Here is a 23,557-nt window from a genome sequence, read left to right as displayed (position 1 = left end):
AAGCTAAGGAGCTGGGGCCACCCATACCCACCCCATATAGCTGCAGCAAGTGCAGGAGGCTTTGCCACCACATATTTGCTTAGGGCAGGAATGGGGAACCTGTAGCCCTCCGGAGGATGTTGGACTGCAACTCCCATGAGGCCCAGTTGACATGGCCAATAGCTAGGGATGATGGGAGTTGTAGTCCCTGGTTTAGGGAAACGTAGCTGATTCCTTATTAAAGACAAAACAAGGTACACAAGTATACGTCATAATAATACTCAAGGGTGTTTTTATGCTACATAATACTGGATAGAAACAACATTTGAAGTCAGTGTGGTGCTGTGATCAGAGTGTTTTGTTTATTCATATACAGTGGTACCTCGGGTTAAGGACTTAATTCATTCTGGAGGTCCGTACTTAACCTGAAACTGTTCTTAACCTGAAGCACCACTTTAGCTAATGGGGCCTCCTGCTGCCGCCGCACCTCCAGAGCACGATTTCTGTTCTCATCCTGAAGCAAAGTTCTTAACCTGAAGCACTATTTCTGGGTTAGTGGAGTCTGTAACCTGAAGCGTATGTAACCTGAAGCATATGTTTCCTGCTTGGCAGGGGGTTGGACTCGATGGCCCTTGTGGTCTCTTCCAACTCTATGATTCTATGTAACCCGAGGTACCACTGCATTACATTTCTATCCTGCTTTTCCTCTAAGGGGCTTGAGGCAGCGTACATGGTTTTGCCCATCCTCTCCTCCTTAAGTTTTATCCTTGCAAAAAAACCCTGTGAAGATAGTGCTTGGTCCAGGGTCACTTTGTGAGATACATTGCATTGGCTCCCCATGTTGTGTCTTGGTTTTGGGAGACGCAGGTTCAAATCTCCTCTTGGCCTTTTACTGTGTGACTTAGACAAGTCACTGTCTATTGGATTACCCTATTTTTAAAGGAGTACACTATGAGGTGAATGGAGGGTGAACTGCAAAGCACTGTTGTGTCTTTGAGCTACCATTATTTATCTTGCTAACTTTTCCTCGTGACTTTAGAACTACTTTGGCTTGATCAAAAGCAATTTTCCATTTGCAAAGAGCTTTGCAAACTCAGCACATTCTGGCATTGTGCCAGGAGGATATTAATTAATTGGATGTCTCAACTCCTAAAACTCATTTTTACTGAGGAAAATATGATTTGTGAACATAATCCTCCCCTACATTCCCCGCCCATTTGTACATTAGATATTTGCATGTTAGCTAATACATTGAGCACAACTATTGTTCATTTGATAGGGGAAAACATAAAAGTCAGAGGCTATAAAATAAAAAGTGATCTTTCCCTTCATTCCAGCTCTTTCAGACATTGGCAGCAAACCTTAGAATGCCAAGGACAAACTAAAAGGAAAATTATTTCACCATTAAGAAGTTTAAAGACTCCAAGTTTTTCTGCGAAGGGCTAATATATGAAACGGCATGCTTGCATGTTTTGTTTCTGTGCGGATAACACTTCTGGTTTTTTATCCTGTGTCTTGGAATGTGTCTGAAATTTTGAACTGGAGCTTGTTCTAGTAATTTATCTTTGTGGTATGGTTGCTGTTCCCTCATATTTGGCTTCCATGATTGATCTCCTCAGGCACCCTACTCACATTTATTCATTCATTCATTCACTCACTCACTCACTCACAGGGCAGTTTACAGTATAAATCACATGTTAAACCAACAGTCAGTTTGGAGACAAGTGTGCAAAGCTCTGACCGTTCCACGTGTTGGAGGTTAAATTTCTGAAGCGAGAAAACATGTGCAGTCAAGGAACTTCCCTGCAAAATTTAGAAACTTGGTCTTCCAACTTATTTATTTAATCAATTTGTATACTGCCTTCCAAGAAAGAAAGAAAAAACCATTCCTAAATTGTGCTTGCCCCAGCTGTTGTGTTTTACATGCAGGTAGAATATCTTAAGTATGCTAATTCATTAGTAACACCTGTAGGTCTATATCACGTGTCATCCAAATTTTTGTTGATTTTCATCCTGTCAGAATGAAAGGTAGTATATAAATTCTTATGATAAATAAATATTGTTGGCACTGCCTTCCTTCGCTTGCTAAAAATTGGACTCTTGTATGGTTTTCCAGTCTTGGAGTGATTGGTGGCTGCATTGGAAATGGCTGACTGACATGCCAATAAATTGGCATCCTGCAGTCATTCATTCCCAAGTATCCGTCCCCTTTACATTGCTCATAAAATTCATTTATTTATAAAAAAGTATTTCTATACCACTGTGCCATAAAAATATATCACAGCAGTTTACAACAGTATAAAACCATACACTGAAAAACATGAAACGTTAAAAACAAGTTAAAATGGAAAACAAATAAAAACAAATCAGTAAGCCATTGTGGGGGATTACTCATAATCACCTGCATAGGCCTGCTGGAATAGAAAAATTTCCAGCAGGCATTCAACAGTTGACACTTGTTGTTGTTATGACATAAGGCTGGGGAGGGGAGGGGAAGGAAGATCAGTGAAATGTCCAGAATGCATCTCTCATGAATTTTTTATATATTATATATATTCACATTAACACTAAGTCAGGGTCAATTCTTGTGGTGTTGTTAGATCATAGTTCTCATTATACCTGACCATTGGCTTTGCTGGGAACGATGATGATGATGATAATTTATACCCTGCCCATCTGGCTGAGTTTTCCCAGCCACTCTGAGTGGTTCCCCACAGAATATTATTAATAATAAAGTGATAAAACACCAAACATTAAAAACTTCCCTAAACAGGGCTGCCTTCAGATGTCTTCTAAAAGTCAGATAGTTGTTTATTTCCTTGACATCTGATGAGAGGGCGTTCCACAGACGGGTGCCACTACCGAGAAGGCCCTCTGTCTGGTTCCCTGTAACCTCACTTCTCACAATGAGGGAACCGCCAGAAGGTCCTCGATGCTGGACCTCAGTGTCCGGGCTAAATGATGGGGATGGAGACACTCCTTCAGGTATACTGGAGTCAAACAACAGTGAGACGACGTAAAGTGTGTTATTGCACCACGCTGTTCAGAAGCTGTGAACAGCATTTCTGCTCTGCATGAGCAAGTAAACAAACCATAAACAGTTTATCTTAGTGTAACGTCTGAATCCAGGGCCCGTGGTCTATTCCATCCTTAACAAGCTGCGACCATGGATTCAACAGCAAGCCATGATTTAAGGCCTCCCAGCGATCATTTTTCATTGGAGCAAAACAAAACCCGGTCTGAGGTTCAGCCATTGTACTATTCTTCATGGCTAGTTGACCCACTCATGTGATGGGAGAAGCAAAATGGGTATGTGTGCTACACAAGCAGCTTATGTTACCTGCCCCCCCTCACCTGACATCATGCCAGATGTGTGACAGGTGGGTGTCATTTGGGGACTTGGCAAACCAAGGGGGAGAGGCCTGGCCGGCCATATCTGGCCTGCAAGCAGATCCCTCACCCCTCTATATAACATAAACAAGTTTGAATTCTGCTGGAGACTTAAAACCAACATTGATGTTAAATAGCAATACAAATTGGACTCCCTTGGGATGTTGTTGACTCGCCTTTCTTGGAGGTTTTTAAGCAGAGGTTGGATGGCCATTTGTCATGGATTCTTTAGTAGAGAAGGGGTTGGACTAGGTGATTCTCGGGGTCCCTTCCAGCTCTACAGTCCTGTGATTCTTTGAAATGAAGAGCATGCACTTTAGGAGCTATATTTCCTTTACAGCTAAGGCTGAAAATAATCCACGCAGGTACATAATTAAAGGTATGCTGAAATTTAGCTTCAAGGACAATATTGAGAGGCTGTTGTTTTTGGGGTTTTTTAAACTGTGCATTGACGGGCGAGAATCTGCCTTCATACGTCAGTGTGGGATGATTCAGTCGCTGAAGCATAAAAGAAGGGTTTTTGTTCTTCTGCCTTTAATTTTTGAAATGCTCCTGTTCTTGTGTGTGCTCCAGAGATAACCGAGGGGTGAGCTATTAATCTGTGATTTCTGAGCCAACTTGGAACAGCTACCTTAGCAGTAGTGAGTCAGCAAGAAATGGGAAGATAGGCAGAGCTGCAGTTCATACCTTCGTCAGAGTCTTGCATTTTATTTAGATCAAAAGAATCTCGCGCACACAAATAATTGCGCCCCGCCAAGCAATAAACCAAGGAAGAGAGAACACAGAACTCTTCAGCTGATGGGTTCTGTTGATGATGATCACAAGGCATTTAGGCAACTGCTGCGCTTGAGAGATGCAGGAGGTATTGCTAATATTAAATCCAGCCCAAGCTTAGGAAATAAACAGACTTCTGTTGAAAGCATGTGTGTCTCTTTTTCTTTAGGGAACTTCCCAGTTCTGGGTGTGCTGCTAACTTTTGTGCCCATTTTGTATTTGGCTTGATTATAAAGAAATCTAATGAAGCTGAATCTCTGCTGGGAAATGTTCTACCTGTTGGATTTTTGCCTGTTAGGTGGTTGTGTCCAGGCACAGGAGGGATAAAGAAAGAAATAGAAAATAAAAAGATGATCCAGTCTTGGAGCACAACAGTTTGGAACTGAAGGCAGAGCTGTGGAGGTTTATTTGAATATAGACTGCAGTTTTTGATCACTGACAGCCTTGTTGCTTGAGACTTACAATAAACCAAATATATTAGTGCTGTTTTGAAAGGTCCTGTCTACCATCTTGATTCAAGATGACATCCAAATTTTATTCAGAAATAGACTTCCTGCCTCCCTGCAGTCAGAATAGTCTGTATTATTTTGTCTTCATTTGTTTTTCAAACTTCATCTCAGTCTTCTTTGAAGCACACCTTTACATATACCCCCATTGTCATTTACCTCTTTTGCATTCAGTGTCTACTGATTCCCCATCCTGCTCTGTTTTGCCTGTGTAATACAGTAAAGCTTCAGATATCCCCACTATCAACAACCTGAAGTTCCCCTAGCCCCTTTAAGTAACTTAAATCCATTGATTTCAGTGGGTCTACTGTGAGAAGCACTAACATTGACGATTACCCAATATGACCTCAGTGTAAAGGGTTTGGTCAATGGCAAGCCGACGACCATACAAGTACAGCAATTGCTTCTTTCCACATCCAGCATGGAAGGAAAATGAGGAGCTTTGCTGATATGTACTTTCCTGAAACAGCCTTCTTCATTTTGCAGATGGCCTCTATTCCAGCCGGAGTGTTCACGATGGGAACTGATGAGCCAGCTATACAACAAGATGGAGAGTCACCCGCCAGGAGAGTCCACATTGACCATTTCTTCATGGATCGCTATGAAGTCAGCAATGCTGAATTTGAGAAGTTTGTGAATGCCACTGGCTACCTCACAGAGGTAGGGAACAGAAATGTTTGGGGGGCTTTTTCACAGCAATGTTGCAGGAAAACGGTAACTTACAAAGCGATTGAATGTGATGGATTAAGATAAAATAAAATAATATAATACTGGCGACTTCCCACTTAAGAGGGGATTACGTTCCGGGCCCCTGTGCACATAAGCAAAATGTGTGGAAGTGGGGAGCCTCATCAGAGCAGGGAACTAGGGCAATTTAAGAGGCATCAGAAATAACCTTTTCTTTTATACTGTACCTTTGCCTCCCGATCACCAGAAAGGGCAGGGAACGGCCCTTCTGATCCTGCTGCAATACAGTTTCCTGCCCAACAGCTGTTGAGCGGGGTAGCGCTGCAGCAGTGAGAGGTCCCGTGCGCCATTTTGGGAGCCCATAGGTTCTTTTTAAAAAGCCTTTCAAATATTTATTTCTGGACTTTTGGCTCACTGACTTTCTCTTCAGGCTCTGAGGAGAGACTCCTCATGAGCCTTGAGGACTTTCCAGCTCTTTCTCGCCATTTCCAGGATTGCTTGCTTGACTGGCTTATTTTCCGGTGCCACAAGTATACGTGATAGCTGCTGACTTCTGGTCCTGCCCTGAGAAGATGCACCCTACTTAATAATAATACAATATATAAAATGTTTTTCGATAGTGAACCATTTCCCATGGATTTGCTGGTCTTCAAATCCCACCTTAATGACAAGTTCATTAGATGCTTCTGATCAGGCTGCTTTCTTTCAGCTTCTCCCCTACTTAATAATATCTCTGACATGAGCATGACTGTATCCCTCAAGTTTCATTTCAGCTTTTAAAAATAAACTTCTAAATGATAATAATAATTGAATTTGAAACATTATAAAACAGCATTCCCAATCAATGGAAGTAGAAATGTTTGCTGCAGCTGCCATCTGCTCTTCTAATCAGAACCAACAGTTGTTTATTATTATTATTATTAATTACTACTACTATTATTTCCTATTATTTCTATACCGACCTTCAGTTAAGGATCACAGGGTAGTTTACAACAGAAAAACACAAAAATGCGCACCATAGTAATAAATAAAAACAATACCCTCCCTCCACACAGTTTAAAAGGCCATAGATTGTTTAATTAGCCAAAGGCCTAAGAGAAGAGGAATGTTTTTGCCTGGTACAAAAGTGCCAGGGCCAAGCCTCCCTGGGGAGAGTGTTCGAGAAGCAGGAAGCCACCGCAGAAAAGGCCCGTTCTCATGTTGCCAGCCTTCAGACCTCTTGTGGAGGAGACATACAAAGAAGGGCCTCAGATGATGATCTCGGGGTCCAAGTCAGTTTATATCTTAACAATGGCTTTAGGAAGTTCCTGGGTGTATCAGCGCCAACCTCTGTGGTGTTAAGAACCATCTATAGATATGTTTCAAGGTCAGCCCCCTTCTTTTGGCTGAGATGGATTTAAAGGGAGGTTTAGACCACAGTTTAGTTCACTGGGTAGGGTTTATTTCGTAGTCTATGAGGGAGAAAAATAGCTATAGGAACGATCATGACCTTGAGCAGAGCGATCTTGTCATCTCCCTGTGAGTCTGCCGCATGGCGTATTACTTCCTTTAACAACAAAACCTGAATTGCTGTTAGGGAGGATTAAGTAAAGGCCATTGTGCGCTTAATTGTCTGATTTGATGCTTTCTTCTTTTGGCATTTTGGAAATGAAAACACTGGTGCTACAAGCATGCAAATCCAATTGACTTAGAGTTGCCTCTTCTTCTCTCCCCCTCCCCCTTTCTTCTTCTCAGGCAGAAAGATTTGGAGATTCCTTTGTATTTGAAGGTGTGTTGAGTGAACAAGTGAAGACTGGAATTCATCAAGCTGTGAGTCACATACCTTCCTAGCTATTGTGTTCTGGCCTGATAATTCAAGACTGTGAACATTTTTTAGTAATAATACTAATAAGTCTGTTGTAATCAAAGTATGCGGAGACCTGCGAAGATGTGTTAGATTTCAGTACAGGAAACATTATCATAATTATTTTCAAGGATTATTAGTTCACGTTAATTTTGTCCATTGTATTCCTCAAACACCTTGGGAGAAGAGCAAATACAACTACAAAGGAATAAGTATATCAGAAGTAAATGAGGAGGTGGTGGCTGGGTTTTCTCTCCTTTCTAGCTCAGCCTACACTCGAGTAGGACCCTGGCAGAGACACATGCCCGACTGGCATTTTCTCTCCCTTCCGGTCAGTTGTTTGGGAGCTTCAAAAGCTTTCTTTAGCCTGAACATCACAGCGACGCCAACAGACACTGGCACACTTAGGGATCCGCAGAGTGTTCGCAGTTTGCGTAACAGACCTCAGCAACTCAGCATTTTGGCTAATCTACTTTATTTACATATAAACACACACGGAACACTGCAACATGGCTCCCTCTCTCTCTAGCATCAGACAGCAAAGAGAAAAAGAACAAAGGGCAATAGTCCCACTTCCCAGAACACAGTAACACAAACACACATAACACAAACATTCTGTCTCCATCACTTCCCACTCTGTGGAGTCAAAACATACACTGTCATGTGATAGACAACAATCCCATGACTGCAATCATGGAGCAGGAATTCTAACAGTGGCTGGGTTTTCTCTCCTTTCTAAGGGTTGATGCAGTGACCCATGCAAACAGAGCTGTGCCTTTCCTTGTAAGCAGTAATATGAATCATAGAATTGTAGAGTTGGAAGGGATTCCAAGGGTCATCTAGTCCAACCCCCTGTGATGTAAGTGTTGTCATCTCTGTCCATCTGGCTTTCACAGGCTCTGAAGATGCCTGCAAATTAGTTGGTTGACAGCTACAAGGTACTTTTAGGGAGCTCCTAGAAATGAAATGTAGCTCGCTGGTAGAGCATCAGCTTTGCGTGCAAAATTACTGATCATTTTACTCATAGAAATTACTCAAAGTGATCTACAAACACAATAGAAATACTGAAACCAATTAGAAAAGACACAATGAATAATAACTTTTTTAAAAAAGAAAACCAGCTATATAAATGAGGTCTAAAAGAGGCTACAAATACTTTAAAACACTTAAAGTTAAGGGCCAAAAACCCAGGTAAAAAAGAATTATTATTTTTTGCTTGGTGCCTAAAGATGCTGCCGGGGAGAACATTCCAGAAGTAAGGAGCTGCCATTGAAAGGGCACTTTTTTTTTTGTAGCCAGCCTCCAGACCTCCCATGAAGGAGGCTTATGGAAAAGGGCCTCAGATGATGATTGCAGGGTCCGGATCTGTTCATGTGGGGAAAGATGGCTCTTGGTATCCTGAGCTGCACAATGCTGTAGCAGTCGGTGTGGTGGAGCCACCCTCCTGACAACAGCATCGCTGTAGACTGTCCTGGGGCAGTGGTGAAGTTGGGGTTGCATTGGACTGACTCCACTGAAGTGTACATGCCTCCTCCACGTTGCTGCTGCCTCTTCCCAACACTTTCTGGGTAATCCACAGCGACATCAGTGAACCCAGCTGTTGCTACTATCAGGAAGCCAACTTCCAATCATAGAATCATAGAGTTGGAATGGACCCAGAGGGTCATCTTAGTCCAACCTCCTGCAATGCAGGAATCTCAACACATGGCCCCTCCCCTATCCAGTTTGAAACTATACCAGACACTGCTTATCTTTGCAAATGCTCTAGCAGTGTTACTGCAGCACTGCTAGATAGCCCATGCACTCACACATCCCTATAGGCCAGCATCTACAAACATGTGATGTGGGAATGGGCTGTGATACTGAAAACTAAGGGTGGCATTTGACTAAATTGTTGCAAGGAATAGAATTAAAAAAAAAAAAAGGTAAAGGACCCCTGACAGTTATGTCTAGTCGTGAACTACTCTGGGGTTGCGGCGCTCATCTCACTTTACAGGCCGAGGGAGCTGACGTTTGTCCGCTCCGCAGACAGTTTTTCCGGGTCATGTGGCCAGCATGACTAAGCCGCTTCTGGCGAAACCAGAGCAGCGCACGGAAACGCCATTTACCTTCCCACCAGAGCAGTACCTATTTATCTACTTGCACTTTGATGTGCTTTCAAACTGCTAGGTTGGCAGGAGCATGGACCTAGCAACAGGAGCTCACCCCATCGCGGGGATTTGAACCGCCAACCTTCCGATCGGCAAGCCCTAGGCTCAGTGGTTTAGACCACAGCGCCACCCGCGTCCCGAGGAATAGAACTAGCGTGATGCAGTTTCCCCCCTCTCTTTCCCCAACCACATGTGAAGCCACTGCTGCTCACAAATCACCTCCAGAGGGTTGTAGGAACTCCCAGAGCAGACTGGGGGGGTGGGGGCAGAGATTGCTCTGTTGCGCAAGGAGAAATCCCTGCACTGGTGAATGAGATGTTTAATGCTACCACCTCGGTTGTGGAGGTTTCACTGGAGGTTTTTAAACAGAGGTTGGATGGCCATCCACCTGTCGTTCTTTAGCTGTGATTCCTGCATTGCAGGGGGTTGGACTAGATGGCCCTTGGGGTCCCTTCCAGCTCTACATTTCTATGAATAAAACCCTAAAATTCAAGGTGGTGGTGATTATACCTGTATAACAAAAACAAAACATTGCTAGGTGACTTGAAGGCTTACAGAGCAGATAAGCTGTTCAGAGTCAGGATAAGTGCCTTGCAGTGCTATACAGATGTTGTCCCTCTGTTTTGCTTCTGCTTTTCACCTGAGAAATACAGTTTGCCGAGAGGGGCAAGAACACATTAATTTCCCCTTAAACACATGTAGGGGGCCTCTTGTGGGCTTTCAGTTGCATTTTGGCTGGCTGTTCGGGGAGAGCGCCAGGTGACTTAGTGTTTTTGTACCTTAATCAGTTTAGCTTTCGCAGAAGTGATTCATCTTACCATGCTCCCACTGTGCTCTCAAAGGAAAATATTATGCATTGGATAAATAATAGCACACACTGGAGCACATTGTGTGCAGAGCTTCTAGGTGCAATTAGACCTCGCCGGGTTTATTCTTTGTTGTTGAAGAAAGTGGAAGCTGTGAAGAAAAGGGGAGAGAGGAAACTTAACAAATCTGTTAAGCCACAGTTTAAGAAACCAATGGAGTGTTGACTCTGACCCGATACATGTGGCAAAACAAAACTCCCTCACCTCCCTCAACTCTTTGGGGAAATGGGCCCTGCTTCTGCTGTTGACGAACTTTGAGGTGACGTGCTTGCTGCTTGTAGGGCAAGATAGATGGCCTATTTTAAATTCAGCTAGAAGGATCTTGTTCAGCAGCCTCCATGGTTTTGTTGTTGTTGTTTTTGCATCCTTTGAAGATGAAGGATTCTGATAAATGCTGAATGGCAAAGGATTCTGTGATTGCCAGACTCTGCTCCTGTTCGTGGGATGGAGGGGAATTGGGCAAGTCTGACAGACATATGGTAAAGCTGGGAAGTGTGTGTGTGTTCCAGAAATGCTTAGTATTAAGTGTCAAGTGGAACGCTCTGTCACAAGAGACAAGGGCCCTGCAGGACTTGACATCTTTCCGCAGGGCCTGCAAGACAGAGCTGTTCCACCAAGCCTTTGGCCAGGGCATAGCCTGACTCCCTCCCTCGGCAATCTTCGCAGAGCTCTGGGCCAATGGTTGCTAGTGGCTTGAATTAATTAATTTTTATAATGAATGATTTTAGAATGTTGTTTATGTTGTACTTTTGTACTGTTTTATTGTTGTTAGCCGCCCTGAGCCCGGCTTCGGCTGGGGAGGGCGGGATATAAATAAAAATTATTATTATTATTATTATTATTATTATTATTATTATTATTATTAAGCTCTGGTTTTCAGAAGCCTGAAGAGGCGTCACTGCTTCCAAATGGGGCTCTGGAGCTTAAATCTGTTGGGAGTTCAAGCTCAGTTATTTCCCATCACCCCTGGTCATTGGACATGCTTGCTGAGGCTGATGGGAGTTGTAGTTCAGCAACCTCTGGCAGGTCAAAGGGTCCCTACGCCTGCAGTACAACATGCTGACTCTCAGCATCACACAGGCACATAATAGGGGAGGGCTGCATACACTCAAGGTTATGGATTTGTATCTAGAGCACAATTTTAGTTTTTCAAAATGGCATGGCCTGTTGAACCCAAAACTGATTATTACTACAAAGGCCAGCACTTCAAGGCCTGCTGTTTTGTAGTGGCTGGGCAGGGGTGATAGTGACATTTGCCTTATGGCAACAAAATGATCCCCTCAACGGCAGGCAGGCAGGCAGGCAGGCAGGGAATGCATGCCTCTCTAAAAATATTTGCCCTGCCGTATTGTTTTCCCCCTCAAGGAATTGTCAATTTTGGCAGGGAAGTAGAAATGCTGTAATTAAGCCCCCCCCCTTATTTGTTTGCATGCCTTATAAAACAAACACATGTGAAATACCATCACAAAACCCTGCAATAAACATTGGGAGATTGTCCATCTCTCCCTTAGAGAGCTATTCAGGAAACAACCATTTTAATATTCTGTTTGCTAATCTGTGCCTCCACATTTTACTGTACTACCCTGAGTCAAATGGCAGAAAAAAAAAGCAGCTATTTTGTATGTCACGGTCCTTGGCCTAACTCAACAAGCATTGTCCCCGATGCTTGCAATTGGAAGTGAGTTGGAACTGGCTCATGGCCCAAAGTGTTAAAACGCGGTTGCTTCTTTCCAGCGATTTCCCCTATTTGGTTAGAGTAACTTTTAGAGGACTGTCCTTTGCCTTGTTTTTCAATATGTATTATTAGGACATCCTGGCATGCAGAACATCATCTGGGTAGGCATGGAAAAATGATATTATTCTGATGACTTTGGCCAGCAGCCTAGTGATGCAGGGACTTGCTTTTCTTGTGGTTTGGCATTCTTAACCTGTTATTTAACAGTTCACCCCAAAGTGTTTCCCTTTTCAAGTATGTAGGCTGGAATGGAGAATACAAAAGCAACATCTGGAGGAATATTTGCTGCTTGTTGTCTTTTTTTTTTTAATACAGTGGTGCCTCGCAAGACGAAAAGAATCCGTTCTGTGATTCTCTTCGTCTAGCGGTTTTTTCGTCTTGCGAAGCAAGCCCATTGACGGATTAGCGGATTAGCTCTATTAGCGCTATTAGCGGCTTTTAGCGGCTTATCGGATCAGCTGATAAGCGGCTTAGCGGCTTAGAAAAGGGGGGGGAGGAAAAAAAACCCGCAGGAACTCGCAAGACATTTTCGTCTTGCGAAGCAAGCCCATAGGAGATTCGTTTTGCGAAGCACCTCCAAAACGGAAAACTCTTTCGGCTAGCGAGTTTTCCGTCTTGCGAGGCATTCGTCTTGCGGGGCACCACTGTATCCTTACATTTAAAGCATTAAATACAGTGCAGTTTTGTTGCTAATTTTCTAAACTTTGAGCGCTCAGTTGTATGTAATTGAATACTGTGCGTGCACCCCCCCCCTTGGGTATAAATTGGATGGTGCTGGCAAGGCCAGGGCTGAGGAATACATACAATTGACATTCAGGCTTTATGATCACAGTCATTGACGCCATCTAAGGAACTAACAAGGGTCATACCTAAAAATATTGATTTGCACAGGCATTAGGAAAGGCAAGTCAACTTTGCATCAGGTTCCCAGTCCAAGGATGCAAAGTTGGATCCAAAAAGCAGGCAGGATTAATTTGTTTGGCACTGGATAATCAGTGGAAAAATTGCAGAGCACAAGAATACAGACCAATAAGGATCAAAGGGAGGATAGTTTGACATGTTTGTTTTTATTCTTCTAAGTAGCTGGTTACGACAGCAGTTTATCAAAACTTTATAAAATGTGGCCCCCTTAGATCTTCTGATCTTTACTCTAGCCTAGAAACCTGCCTGCCATATCCCCTGGGCTGCTGCTTCCACACATGCTGGGTTTTTGTATACACTTCTCCATGATGGCTTTTGCATGGCCTTTTTTAATGCTGTTTGTCCTGCACTACTTCCAAACCAACTCGGCATCAACCCATTATATGGTGTCATTGTTTGCCTTTGCATGGGAAGTCCTGTTGCACAGAAGAAGACCTACCACTAGGAAGATGAACTAGTTGCATATCAACCAATAAGGGGGCATGGGGTAATATGTGTCTGGTTTCTCCATTGCTGTATTTGAACTAGAGGTCTGGGGAGCATGTGTGTATTGGTTTGTGTGACTGTAACTTTTCATCTTTACCTTTTTTTTTGATGAACAATGTTCTATAAAATCTCTTGGAAATATCTCATCCGCATAGGTTAGCGCAACCTGAGGAGGCCCTCTTTTCTTTTTGTCTTGAGCAACTCTTCCCTCTTGGTATTATTTGGGTTGCGGTATCTCTGTATGGTCGGTGGCTGCTGTTTTCAAATTTAACGCAATTCTGTTGCTATGGAGCCAGAACGTTGAACAGAAGTAGGTCAATTCAGTACAGGGTCTGATGTGCTTGGGAAGCAGAGAAGCTTAGCTGGAGAGAAATGTGGATCAGGTGAGCACCAAAGGTGTCTTGCCTTGTGGACAGTCTGTTTGGAAGAGCACATGTACCTGTATTTAAGTTCATATCTTTCTGATCGGGGCTGTCAAATACGCTGAAGTGGACAGGGAACGTGCCGTGAGACAGGTGGGCTGATAGTCTTGTTTACTTTGCGTGGGTAGAAAAAATAAATCGGGCCTGAAATCCTAAGAAGACTTGTTGTTGCCTTAGTTGACAGAGGTGGGGTTGAGCAATGGGAATTGTGCAGGCTGTCTCCGTTCTGGCTTCTGGAAGAGGAAAACTGAAAATAAAATAGCTGCCACATCGGTTGTTGCCCACAGAGTGACAGGGAAGGTTTGTTGGGTACGTGGGATGATGATAATGTGCAAGCTGATCCCATATACTTTGGGGTCAGAGACAGAATTGAGGTTGGCAGTGAAAAAGACAGGCAGGTACTTATTGAGGTGTCATCCTACAGATGAGACTTGGATAATTGTATTGCCTGTTGCAGAGCCTGTTCCTGAGTAGAGAAAATGCTATGCTTGTCACTTCACAGGAAATGAAGACACACTCTTCGAGAGCAAAGGGTGGCAGCCTGAGGATGAGATAAAATATGGTGTAAACTGGTATCTGCTGACCAAAGGAGCTTCTACCTTCCTCTCCCTGCCCCCCCCAGCATGCTTCCCAAATTTTCTCCGTAGTGTTAGAGGACAAGTGGGCAGACATGACTAGAGGTTGCCCTGAGTCAGTGATGCTAAACCAGCTGGGTAGTGCTCATGGCAACAGTTTCTCCCCATGCCCACACCATTTTTAGTACATTTAAGAAACACCATATTATTGCCCAGAAGGATGAATGCTTTCCCACTGTACTAAAGAAGCTTAATGCTGAACACAACATCAACAAAGCTACCTGTTTCCCTCCCCAGTAATTTTCCTATCATTTTAGATTCCTTTCCCATTCTTTTTTTATTTGACAGCTGTGCACCCCACCCCCTTTCATGGGTAAACATCTTGGGATGTTCCTTCGTCTGAGAGAATTCTGGTCTTCTATCCTTTCTCTTCCCTGCTCCTACTAGGAGGCTGACAGCTGCATTGTACAGCATGTACAGTTTGGGCATTGTCCTTAAGGGTGGCTACCCTGAGGTTACACTGCAGTGTCTCATCTTCCATCTTGGGAAGAAAGCACCTCTTTGTATGAAAGAGGTTGATTTGATATAATTAGCCATAAGACAAGACCTGCTGGATCAGAGCAAAAGCCTTTTTAAGCCTCTCTTCTTGTTTCCTGCAGCAGCCAACCAGATGCCTTTAGGAAGCCCACAAGCAAACATGTGGTTTCACTGTCTTCTCCACGCACTGTTTCTGCGTCCATTGATATCAGCAACCAAAAACTGAGTCATATAATTTCCAGAGTCACTTCTGGTTTGCTTCAACTGCAAAATCTAAGTTTGGATCACTTGTGAGAGGTTTTTTTTTTTTAATACACAAAAATTGCCAAAACATGTCACATTAATCAAGAGTCCAGCTTTCATTCTTTTTTTTCTCGATTGTGCTACTTCTAATAGGTAACATTCAATACAATAAATTTTGTGAGAGAATACAATAGAATTCACTTCAATTTAGTTAATTGAGCTTTTGGGAAATAACTAAAGTTAAGGCACTAAAGCTTCCTAACAAACAGGACAAACAGAATGTCAACATTCGTTTTCTTTTATTAAAAAGTGGCATTTTAATGGATTTATTTTCTACAGTTAGGCACATCCAGCATTAGAGTATCGGACCTCATTTTATTGGCTTTATTTTCAGTAAATGGTCTTTGGTTTTGATGTCAAAGTGAAAAGACTTAAGAAGCTGTTTGGCTATTATCTCCGCACTCTACCCTGGGTGTGCTTCAGGCTCATGCATTTACCAACATGTATGAATCTTATATTGAATCAGAACAAATGCCTGAACTGAGAAAGCCTACATTTATTTGATAAACTAAAAACGTTTGATATCCATTTTTGAGAGATACCACAGTTTAGACAGTCACTTCTGCAAGGGAGTACATGGATGGGTGGGTGGGAAGTGTGTGTGTGTGTGTGTGTGTGTGTGTGTGTGTGTGTGCGTGCATGCCTAATTCCTGATGTCACTATGCATAAGATGGCAGTTTTGGGTGGGAGGGAGAAGAATGCCTAATCCTTAAATGCACTTTCCTTGGATTTCCAAACATTAGCTGCTATGTATTACATGGGTGCTATTGTGAGTTAAAGGGTAGTAAACAAAGCAACAATGTCTCTTTAAATGGACATTTTCCTCTTTGAATCTGGAACCATTTCCAGTTTTAGAACACACAGTCTTGCCAACCTAAGGGAATTAGAAGTATTTTCATGATTTTGTAAATAACCACTCTGTAAACAGTCAGCTTCAAAACAAATGTACCCCAGCGATGTTCCATAATTCTTTTAATGCAACAGCATGACAGTATTGCATTAGTAAGAATCGAAATTATCAAAGTAAACAGGTTAGCAATGGTGCAATAAAGGGACCAAAACCTTTTTTTTTTTTTTTTTTGGTAATTTATAAGCTCTGCCTCTGGCAGAGTAAAGCTTGAACATGCAACTGTGGCAAGTATCCCAAGACCTGTAGGGAAAAAATAGATTTACTATTGATGATTTATATGACATATTTTAAGTTAGCAAAGCGCTATGGAATGTTCTTGCAGGGTTTTTTGCCCCATGTTTTCCCAAGAACTTTGGCTACTACCATACTTATTTTGTAGGTGGACAACAGAGAGCGTAAAAGGAGTCACTCCCTCTCCGGCCAACATTGCATTGGCAGCAAACCTGCCTCCATGACTAGCATCTCTGTAGGAGACTGGTGTTTGTAGACATGTTTTGTTGCATGCACACTTTTACGCCAAAGATGTATGGATTTGCACATGAAAAGGGCCATACTTTGGTGGCACCGAGGCCAATAGCTCAGTTGCTAGAGCAACATGACTCCTTTTAGGTGCGGTCTCCTCAGCTGTAGGCTCCAACCTGTGGGTTTCTCATTCTTGCAGCTGTCGGGAGCAAGCTGCAGTCCTGATTCTAGCTGAAAGAGCAGGAACTCTCATTGTACAGGACGTGGAGCTTTTTTATCAGACGTGGAGCTTTTTTATCAGATTAAGTACTGTGTTGCACAAGCAACAGTCTCTCCATTAGTACATTCCATCATCACAAACGTTTCATTGAGAGGAAAGAGGTTTTGAGACCTTTCACAGTAAGCAAAGGCTGTGTGGAACCTGGCCCACAAAAGAATTAAAGATCTTGTTGTAAGACATAGCCTGGGTTGTTTGAGTGCAGATTAAAGTGTGCTTTGTTATAAGCTTGATATACACACACTTCTGTCAGCCGCAGCCAGCTTGCCCAATGGGCAGGAATGATGGGAATTGGCTGGGCAGAACGTTTGGAGGGTGCCACATTGGCTACCCCTGGCTTAGGTGTTTAGGGAATGTGCCTCTATTTCATAGAAGAATCATAGAAGAGTAGAGTTGGAAGGAATCCTGGGGGTCATCTAGTCCAGTGTTTCCCAACCTTTTTTGGGCAAAGGCACACTTGTTTGATGAAAAAAATCTCAAGGCACACCACCATTACAGCCCCGTGACGTCAGCGCGCAGCGTCACGCCGGGAGGGACGCACGAAAGTGTAAGTTTCAATTTTTTTCCCTCCCCCTTGCTGGGGAACCTCCAAGCTTTGGGGGTGGGGGGGGGAGGAGGCAGCAAAGCGAGGCAGGAAGGAGAGCACGGCTTGGCTGGGTGAGCTTTGGCAGGGGCAGGGAATGAGAGCCGCGAGGCGGGCGCTGCGGACGGAGGCGCTGCCCACCGAGCTCGCAGGCAGCCAGGCAGGCAGACGGCGAGAGCCCCGCGCTGGGCGGCCTCTCCTCGCCGCCGCCGCCCCGCCTCTCGCCGCCCGCCTCGCCCGCCTCCCTCCAGGCAACATCTCGCGGCACACCAGGCAACATCTCGCGGCACACTAGTGTGCCGCGGAACAGTGGTTGGGAAACACTGATCTAGTCCAACCTCTTACAATACAGGAATCTCAGTTAAGGTAAAGGTGAAGGATCCCTGGACTGTTAAGTCCAGTCAGAGGCGACTATGGGGTGCAGCGCTTGTCTCGCTTTTCAGGCCAAGGGCATTTGTCCACAGGCATGCTTTTCAGGCATTTGTCCACAGAAAGCTTTCTGGATCATGTGGCCAGCATGACTGAACCGTTTCTGACGCAACAGGACACTGTGACGGAAGCCACAGCACATGGAAACGCCATTTACTTTCCCGCCACAGTGGTACCTGTTTCTCTACTTCCATTGGTGTGCTTTCAAACTGCTAGGTTGGCAGGAGCTGGCACAGAGCAACTGGAGCTCATCACCACCATATGGAGTTGAACCGCTGACTTTCCGATCAGCAAGCCCAAGAGGCTCAGTGGTTTTAGACCACAGCACCACCTGCATCCCTAGGAATCTCAGTTATAGCATCCATGACAGATGTTATTGTAAGTTGCTTTAAACTGAGTTTAATATTGCATTTTATTGTTGTAGCCCGTGTTGGGACACTATGACAAAGGGTGGGAAGTAAATAAATGGATATGTAATCACACAAACACAAGCACGCCACTGTCTACCCATCATCCCTATTTGGGCGCACTTCTTTTTCCTGGAAGAAGTTTCAAACCCTAAATGAGATTTGGGAGTAGGGGTGGACACTGAGGAAACAAATTGTGACTTTTCTTCTCCCCCCCCACCCCAATTCCCTCTACCCCAAGTATGTATTGCATTTGGCTTTGAATTCAAGCATTTGGTATGCAGCTGCCAGCTTTAGGCATTATGTAACTTCAGAAAATAAACTGCCTTTACGGAAAAGTGAGATTGCTATGTTTCAACATTTTAAAGGAAGCTTGGCCGTGACCTGATGACTTGGCAAGGCTAATAATGCCTTGTCGACAGAACACAGATTTCTTTGCGAGCGCAGTGATGGAGCTAATCTATGGTCTTGGTGATGTGGGTTTTGTAAGCTGATCACACGCACAAGAATGCAAAACGATTGATTGGAGGTTTCTGCCTGTGAAATACATCACACCATATTTCTGCATTTGCAATTATGCAAGCATTTCCCTCCGAGATCTTGAGCCTGTGCTTGTTAATGGAGCAGGACTCGGTCACAATCATATGCCAAGACCCAAACAGAGGCAGGGTTTAATTTGAGCCAGGGCAAAGTAGCAGGACCTGTTTCAGTGCCAAGTTTCAGCTGTGGGGTCTACATGAAGGCGTAAGAGAATGCAACTGAGTATGGATAAGTTCCTTTGTCTCACCACTCAGTAGTCACACCCAGTCTCTGAAAATCTGGGGTAAAGAGAGAAGACTACTAAATCAGAAAGCATGACCCTGAGGTAGACCGGAACCCTCCTCTATACTTCGGTATCTACCCTTACTTTCCTTTCAAACTTGATACCCTGAACCCAAGTGGAGAATCCAAAGCACACGTCAAAACTTACTGCAACCCCATAGCATCTCTGCAAAGCACCATCTGTGCTCCAGTTTCCCTATTAATGCCCTATCACAGAATCCCACAAGTGACTCCCATTCCCCCCAATTCTGGGACCTTGTTCTTTGTGTTTCCCAGCTTCTTATGTAGACTTCCATCTACTTCTTTCAAAATTGATGTGCCACTTCTCCCTCTGTGCTATCTCCATGTTGCTGTCTGGTGCTGCCACTGTTGTTAAAACAGGCCGATTATAAATGCTGGCTCCACTTGGGTCAGAGTGGGTCTGTTGGAAGGCTCTGTTGTAACTTCACATTGATGTCAGTTTTTCCTGGGAAGGTTGTTTCACTGCTAAATCTTGAGAAAGAGCCAGGCTTGGTGGTCTGATTCTCACTTTGGGTATGAGAGATCTTCAGGGCAGGTTCTCCAGAGCTGCATACCAAAAGTGGGTGTAGCCGAAGTGTAATTATGGGCATGACAAAAGCTGCAGTTCTGAATGCTGTCTTCCAAAGGTTTCCAATTATTTTAAATAATGTCTTTATCATTCATTCATTATTAAATGTTTTTATCATGTTTTCATTATTAAACAGAGGTGTCCCCCCCATTTTTTAAAATGACAAATTTTGAATGGGGTTTGGGAGTGTCACAAATTTTTTTTTGGGGGGGTCATAGAATCCCAGCAGGAGACCTGCAGAACCAGTAAGTTTTCTAAAAAATTTAAAACATAATGGCATGTTGGGGGGACTTTAAGGCCACAAAACCTGGTTTGGCCTCACAGTATCACATGTATCAGCCTTTCTCAATCCCCAGATGTTGGACTACAACTTCCATCATCCCTAGCTAGTAGGACCAGGACCAGGGATGATGGGAATTGTAGTCCAGCACCTGGGGGCCCATGGTTGAGAAAGGCTGCTATATTATTATTATTAGGGAACCAGGCACAAGGGTTGGGGGGGGGACAGATATAGCCTGTGAGACGTGCGTTAACTACCCCTGCTTTAGAGCCATTGTTAGTCAACACTAGACTAGACAGCCCAATGCTCTTACGTTTATATAAGTCCAGGGTGGGAAACCTGGGGCCCTTCAGATGTTCTCAGATTCCAACTCCCATCAGCCCTTTCTAGCCAGTGCTCATGGATGATAGGAGCTGGAGTCTGACGACACCTGAAGGTCCACAGCTTCCCACCCCTGCCTTAAATGACACCATTCCTGACCCTACAAGACATCATCCTATAAACCTACAGAGCCAAGATTTTTGTTATTGCTGTAGGAAAATAAAAAAAAAATCTATCTGCTTATTAACCAGATTGCAATTGTTATTTTGTGACTGAATGATTAGGGCAAATACAGAAAGGGCAACATCCAAAACTACTCAAAAAGTACCAAAGGCAGAAAGTGTTTAGGTGCAGAATACATCATCTTTGGAGCAGAGGATTGCGTCTGTTGATCTATAGAGCACTTCTACAGAGAGTCGAACACAGTGAAGTCCATGTTTTTCTCTCTAGTCAATACTTCCCTACATCTGTGTTTCTGCCCCAACCCTTTCCCTTTCCGACGTATTGCTGCTTCTGATGTAGAACACATTTCCTTTGATCCGAAGCATGAGAATGCAAGGTATTAGGAAAGCAATTAATCCCCTTAGTTGCAAGAGAAGGATTGTGGTATTAAATGATCTGGGGCTCTTATATCTCTTACCTCATTAGTACAAAGGCTAATTAGATTTATAACAATTAGAAGCTTTACAGCATTCTGAGAATTTTTTTGGGAAGGATGTAAGATTTAGGCAGCTCACTCTATTTTGAACAGAGCAGCTTGAAGCATACTTAGAGGATGCTGGAAAATAATTGACTTAATAGGCACTTGGAAGCTTTCATTCTGAGGTTGCGACATTGTTTCGGCAGAGGCACTGTCCTGTGAATTGTGGACGTACCTCACGTTGGAACTTGGCTTACCTGCAATGGGTGACTGTCATTTTCTCTTTATTGCAGTGCAGAGTATGAATTGGATCTCATCACAGCATCCCCACATGTAAAAAAGCATGGATAGCCAATGTGGAATTTTCCAGGTGTTGTTGGAAAACAACTCCCATCACCCCCTGCCAGTTGTGCGCCTGCACTTTTCAAATTCTGTTTAAGGAACAGCAAGATCTTGAGTAGCATGGGTTGGGAAACAACAGGCCCTGGGCAAAAAGAAGCCCAGCAGCCAGGGAGTTAACATGCTCCCTCCCCCTGTTTCTGCTTTCTTCTCAGTTTTAGAAACATAATGCGGGCGAAAGCAATAGAGATTAAAGCTCTAATCCTTGTTGATGACTGAAAAACCTGAAGCTTTTACAATGGTGGAATACCTAAAACTTTAAACTGGGACGTTGTTGTGATGTTTACACACATGTTGGGGGTGGGGAAGGTTAGTAAGAAATCCCTAGGCAGGGCTTTATGGATATTCTGAGCCCTTGCAACTGGAATTAGGTTGGATGACGTATACTCAGCCATGTTCTTGGAACTGCTGCTGGAAGTGTTCCAAATGGGAGAAAACGTTCGTGGTGTAGCATTTCAGACAGAGGAAGGCGGAAAAGAAACCCAAAGGTGATCAACGGAATAGGATAATGGAACATAGGAAGCTGTTTTATACGAGGCCATACAATAGTCTAACATCAAAGTACGGTTTTATGATCCTGGCTTGTTCCAAAGCTAGTAACCATAGTTTCCTTGTTTGGACGAAACAGGAAACTATGGTTAATTAGAGACTTCCTGGACAAATCACAGCTTCCATAAAGTAATTGTGCATACAGGCAAGGTGCTTGTTCGAAAGCCGTTTCATGTACACTTATCTGAAACGGACCATTAACTGCCACTAAGTCAAAAATGTGCACCAGTCATTTCCTACCCCTCTTTTTACTGCCAATGATAACTTCCTTATTGAATGACCTCTGATAGGCTGCCAACACTTTCTTTGCCTGTTTTGTTTTAGGTGGCTGTTGCTCCTTGGTGGCTGCCTGTTAAAGGAGCCAACTGGAAGCACCCTGAGGGTCCTGATTCTAATATCTCAAACAGGTGAGCCTCAGATACGTATTGGGATTCAGCTGGGGTATTTAAGGCTGCTTCTCACTGGATATTTTGAATTAAGGATTACATTTCAGCAATTATGAAAGCCACATTATTTCTAATGCAGCTTTTTAAAGAGAGGTAGAGGGCTTTGCTCTGTCCTTTAAAAGGAAGAGCAGCAGTTTTTGAAAGCCATTTGTACCCATAATTGATGTAGGGTGCATATACTTTGCTCATCGACATCTGTGCCCAGATACTGAACACTTAGTGAGAAAGGGCCCTTAAGTACATCATCTTCCTGTGAGTAATGTGATCCCTAGGGTATTTGGTTTCCTGCTATTTGACCTATCAATTTCCTTTCAGGTTTCCATGTTTTTCTTCTATTTTCCTCCTGTGAACATTGGTAGAAGCGTTCCTTTGCTTAATAATAATAATAATAATAATAATAATAAACATAAACAAAACATTTCATTGTATGTTATTAAGACCTTCTTTGAAAAATGGCACCATGGTGCCATGGCTAGTGAACAGCATTAACCTATTGATACGCATTGCTTTATAGATGCACAAGGCAAGGAATTATGAGTACCATAGGATCTGTGAACCTATTTTCTGTTTATAGCCTTCTCATGTTCTTTACAGAGTATTTGAGGAGGGCATGCAGGGTTTCTTTTCATTTCCCCCCAATAAAGCTACCATGTTGTACCAGGGAGCACTGTAATATGGTGAAGTATTCTGGTGTGCTATGAAAACAGCAGACCATGGGCTTTCCAGGCCTTCTGGACCACAATTCCCATCAGCCCTGGTGTGATGGTTGGGGCTGATGAGATTTGTAGCCAAAAACATCTAGAGAATGCCAAACTGGGAAAGGCTGCAAAAAATACTTAAAGATGCATACGACTTCAGATAAAAACAGGACATTTAAAAACAAACCCTAAGAGAAACTTTTATATTCTGATTTTATTCTGTGAACCGCCCTGAGACCTGCTGGTATAGGGCGGTATATAAATTCATTCAATCAATAAAATAAAATAAAAAGGCCACTCCTAATCCCCAGCACCAAGAACACATATTTGAGATTTTTTTGGGCTGTTTGTAGAATATGTTAAAAGTTGTGTCACAGCTGTTTGGGTTCTTCATATTTGCTACTTTGAATGGTCTGCTTTTGCTCTATTATCTGAAATTGTATGTATTTTTATATTAGTTTTTGCTTGTCAATTTTAATGTGAGCTGTTAAGCTGCCTCACAGGTACATTTTCTGTTAGACTATTTTATTAGGTTTAATCAAGTATGTAACGAATCTCATTTATATTGTCA

At 43.3% G+C, this 23,557-nt stretch overlaps 1 protein-coding gene across 2 annotated transcripts in view; it reads left to right on the top strand.

The window, feature by feature from the left end:
- Window positions 1–23,557, top strand: part of SUMF1 (sulfatase modifying factor 1) — a 61,825-nt gene that overhangs the window by 5,243 nt on the left and 33,025 nt on the right. For both annotated transcript variants that reach the window (XM_081184306.1, XM_081184307.1), the window contains exons 2-4: window positions 5,136–5,309; window positions 7,071–7,145; window positions 22,167–22,249. In XM_081184306.1, the coding sequence (XP_081040432.1) occupies window positions 5,136–5,309; window positions 7,071–7,145; window positions 22,167–22,249 (332 nt within the window). The remainder of the gene's footprint in view (window positions 1–5,135; window positions 5,310–7,070; window positions 7,146–22,166; window positions 22,250–23,557) is intronic.

The sequence above is a fragment of the Podarcis bocagei genome, assembly GCF_964188305.1.
Source record: "Podarcis bocagei genome assembly, chromosome: 2".
Classification (NCBI taxonomy): domain Eukaryota; kingdom Metazoa; phylum Chordata; class Lepidosauria; order Squamata; family Lacertidae; genus Podarcis; species Podarcis bocagei.
Note: the sequence above shows the minus strand (reverse complement) of the source record. Positions and strands in the feature narration are given on the sequence as shown.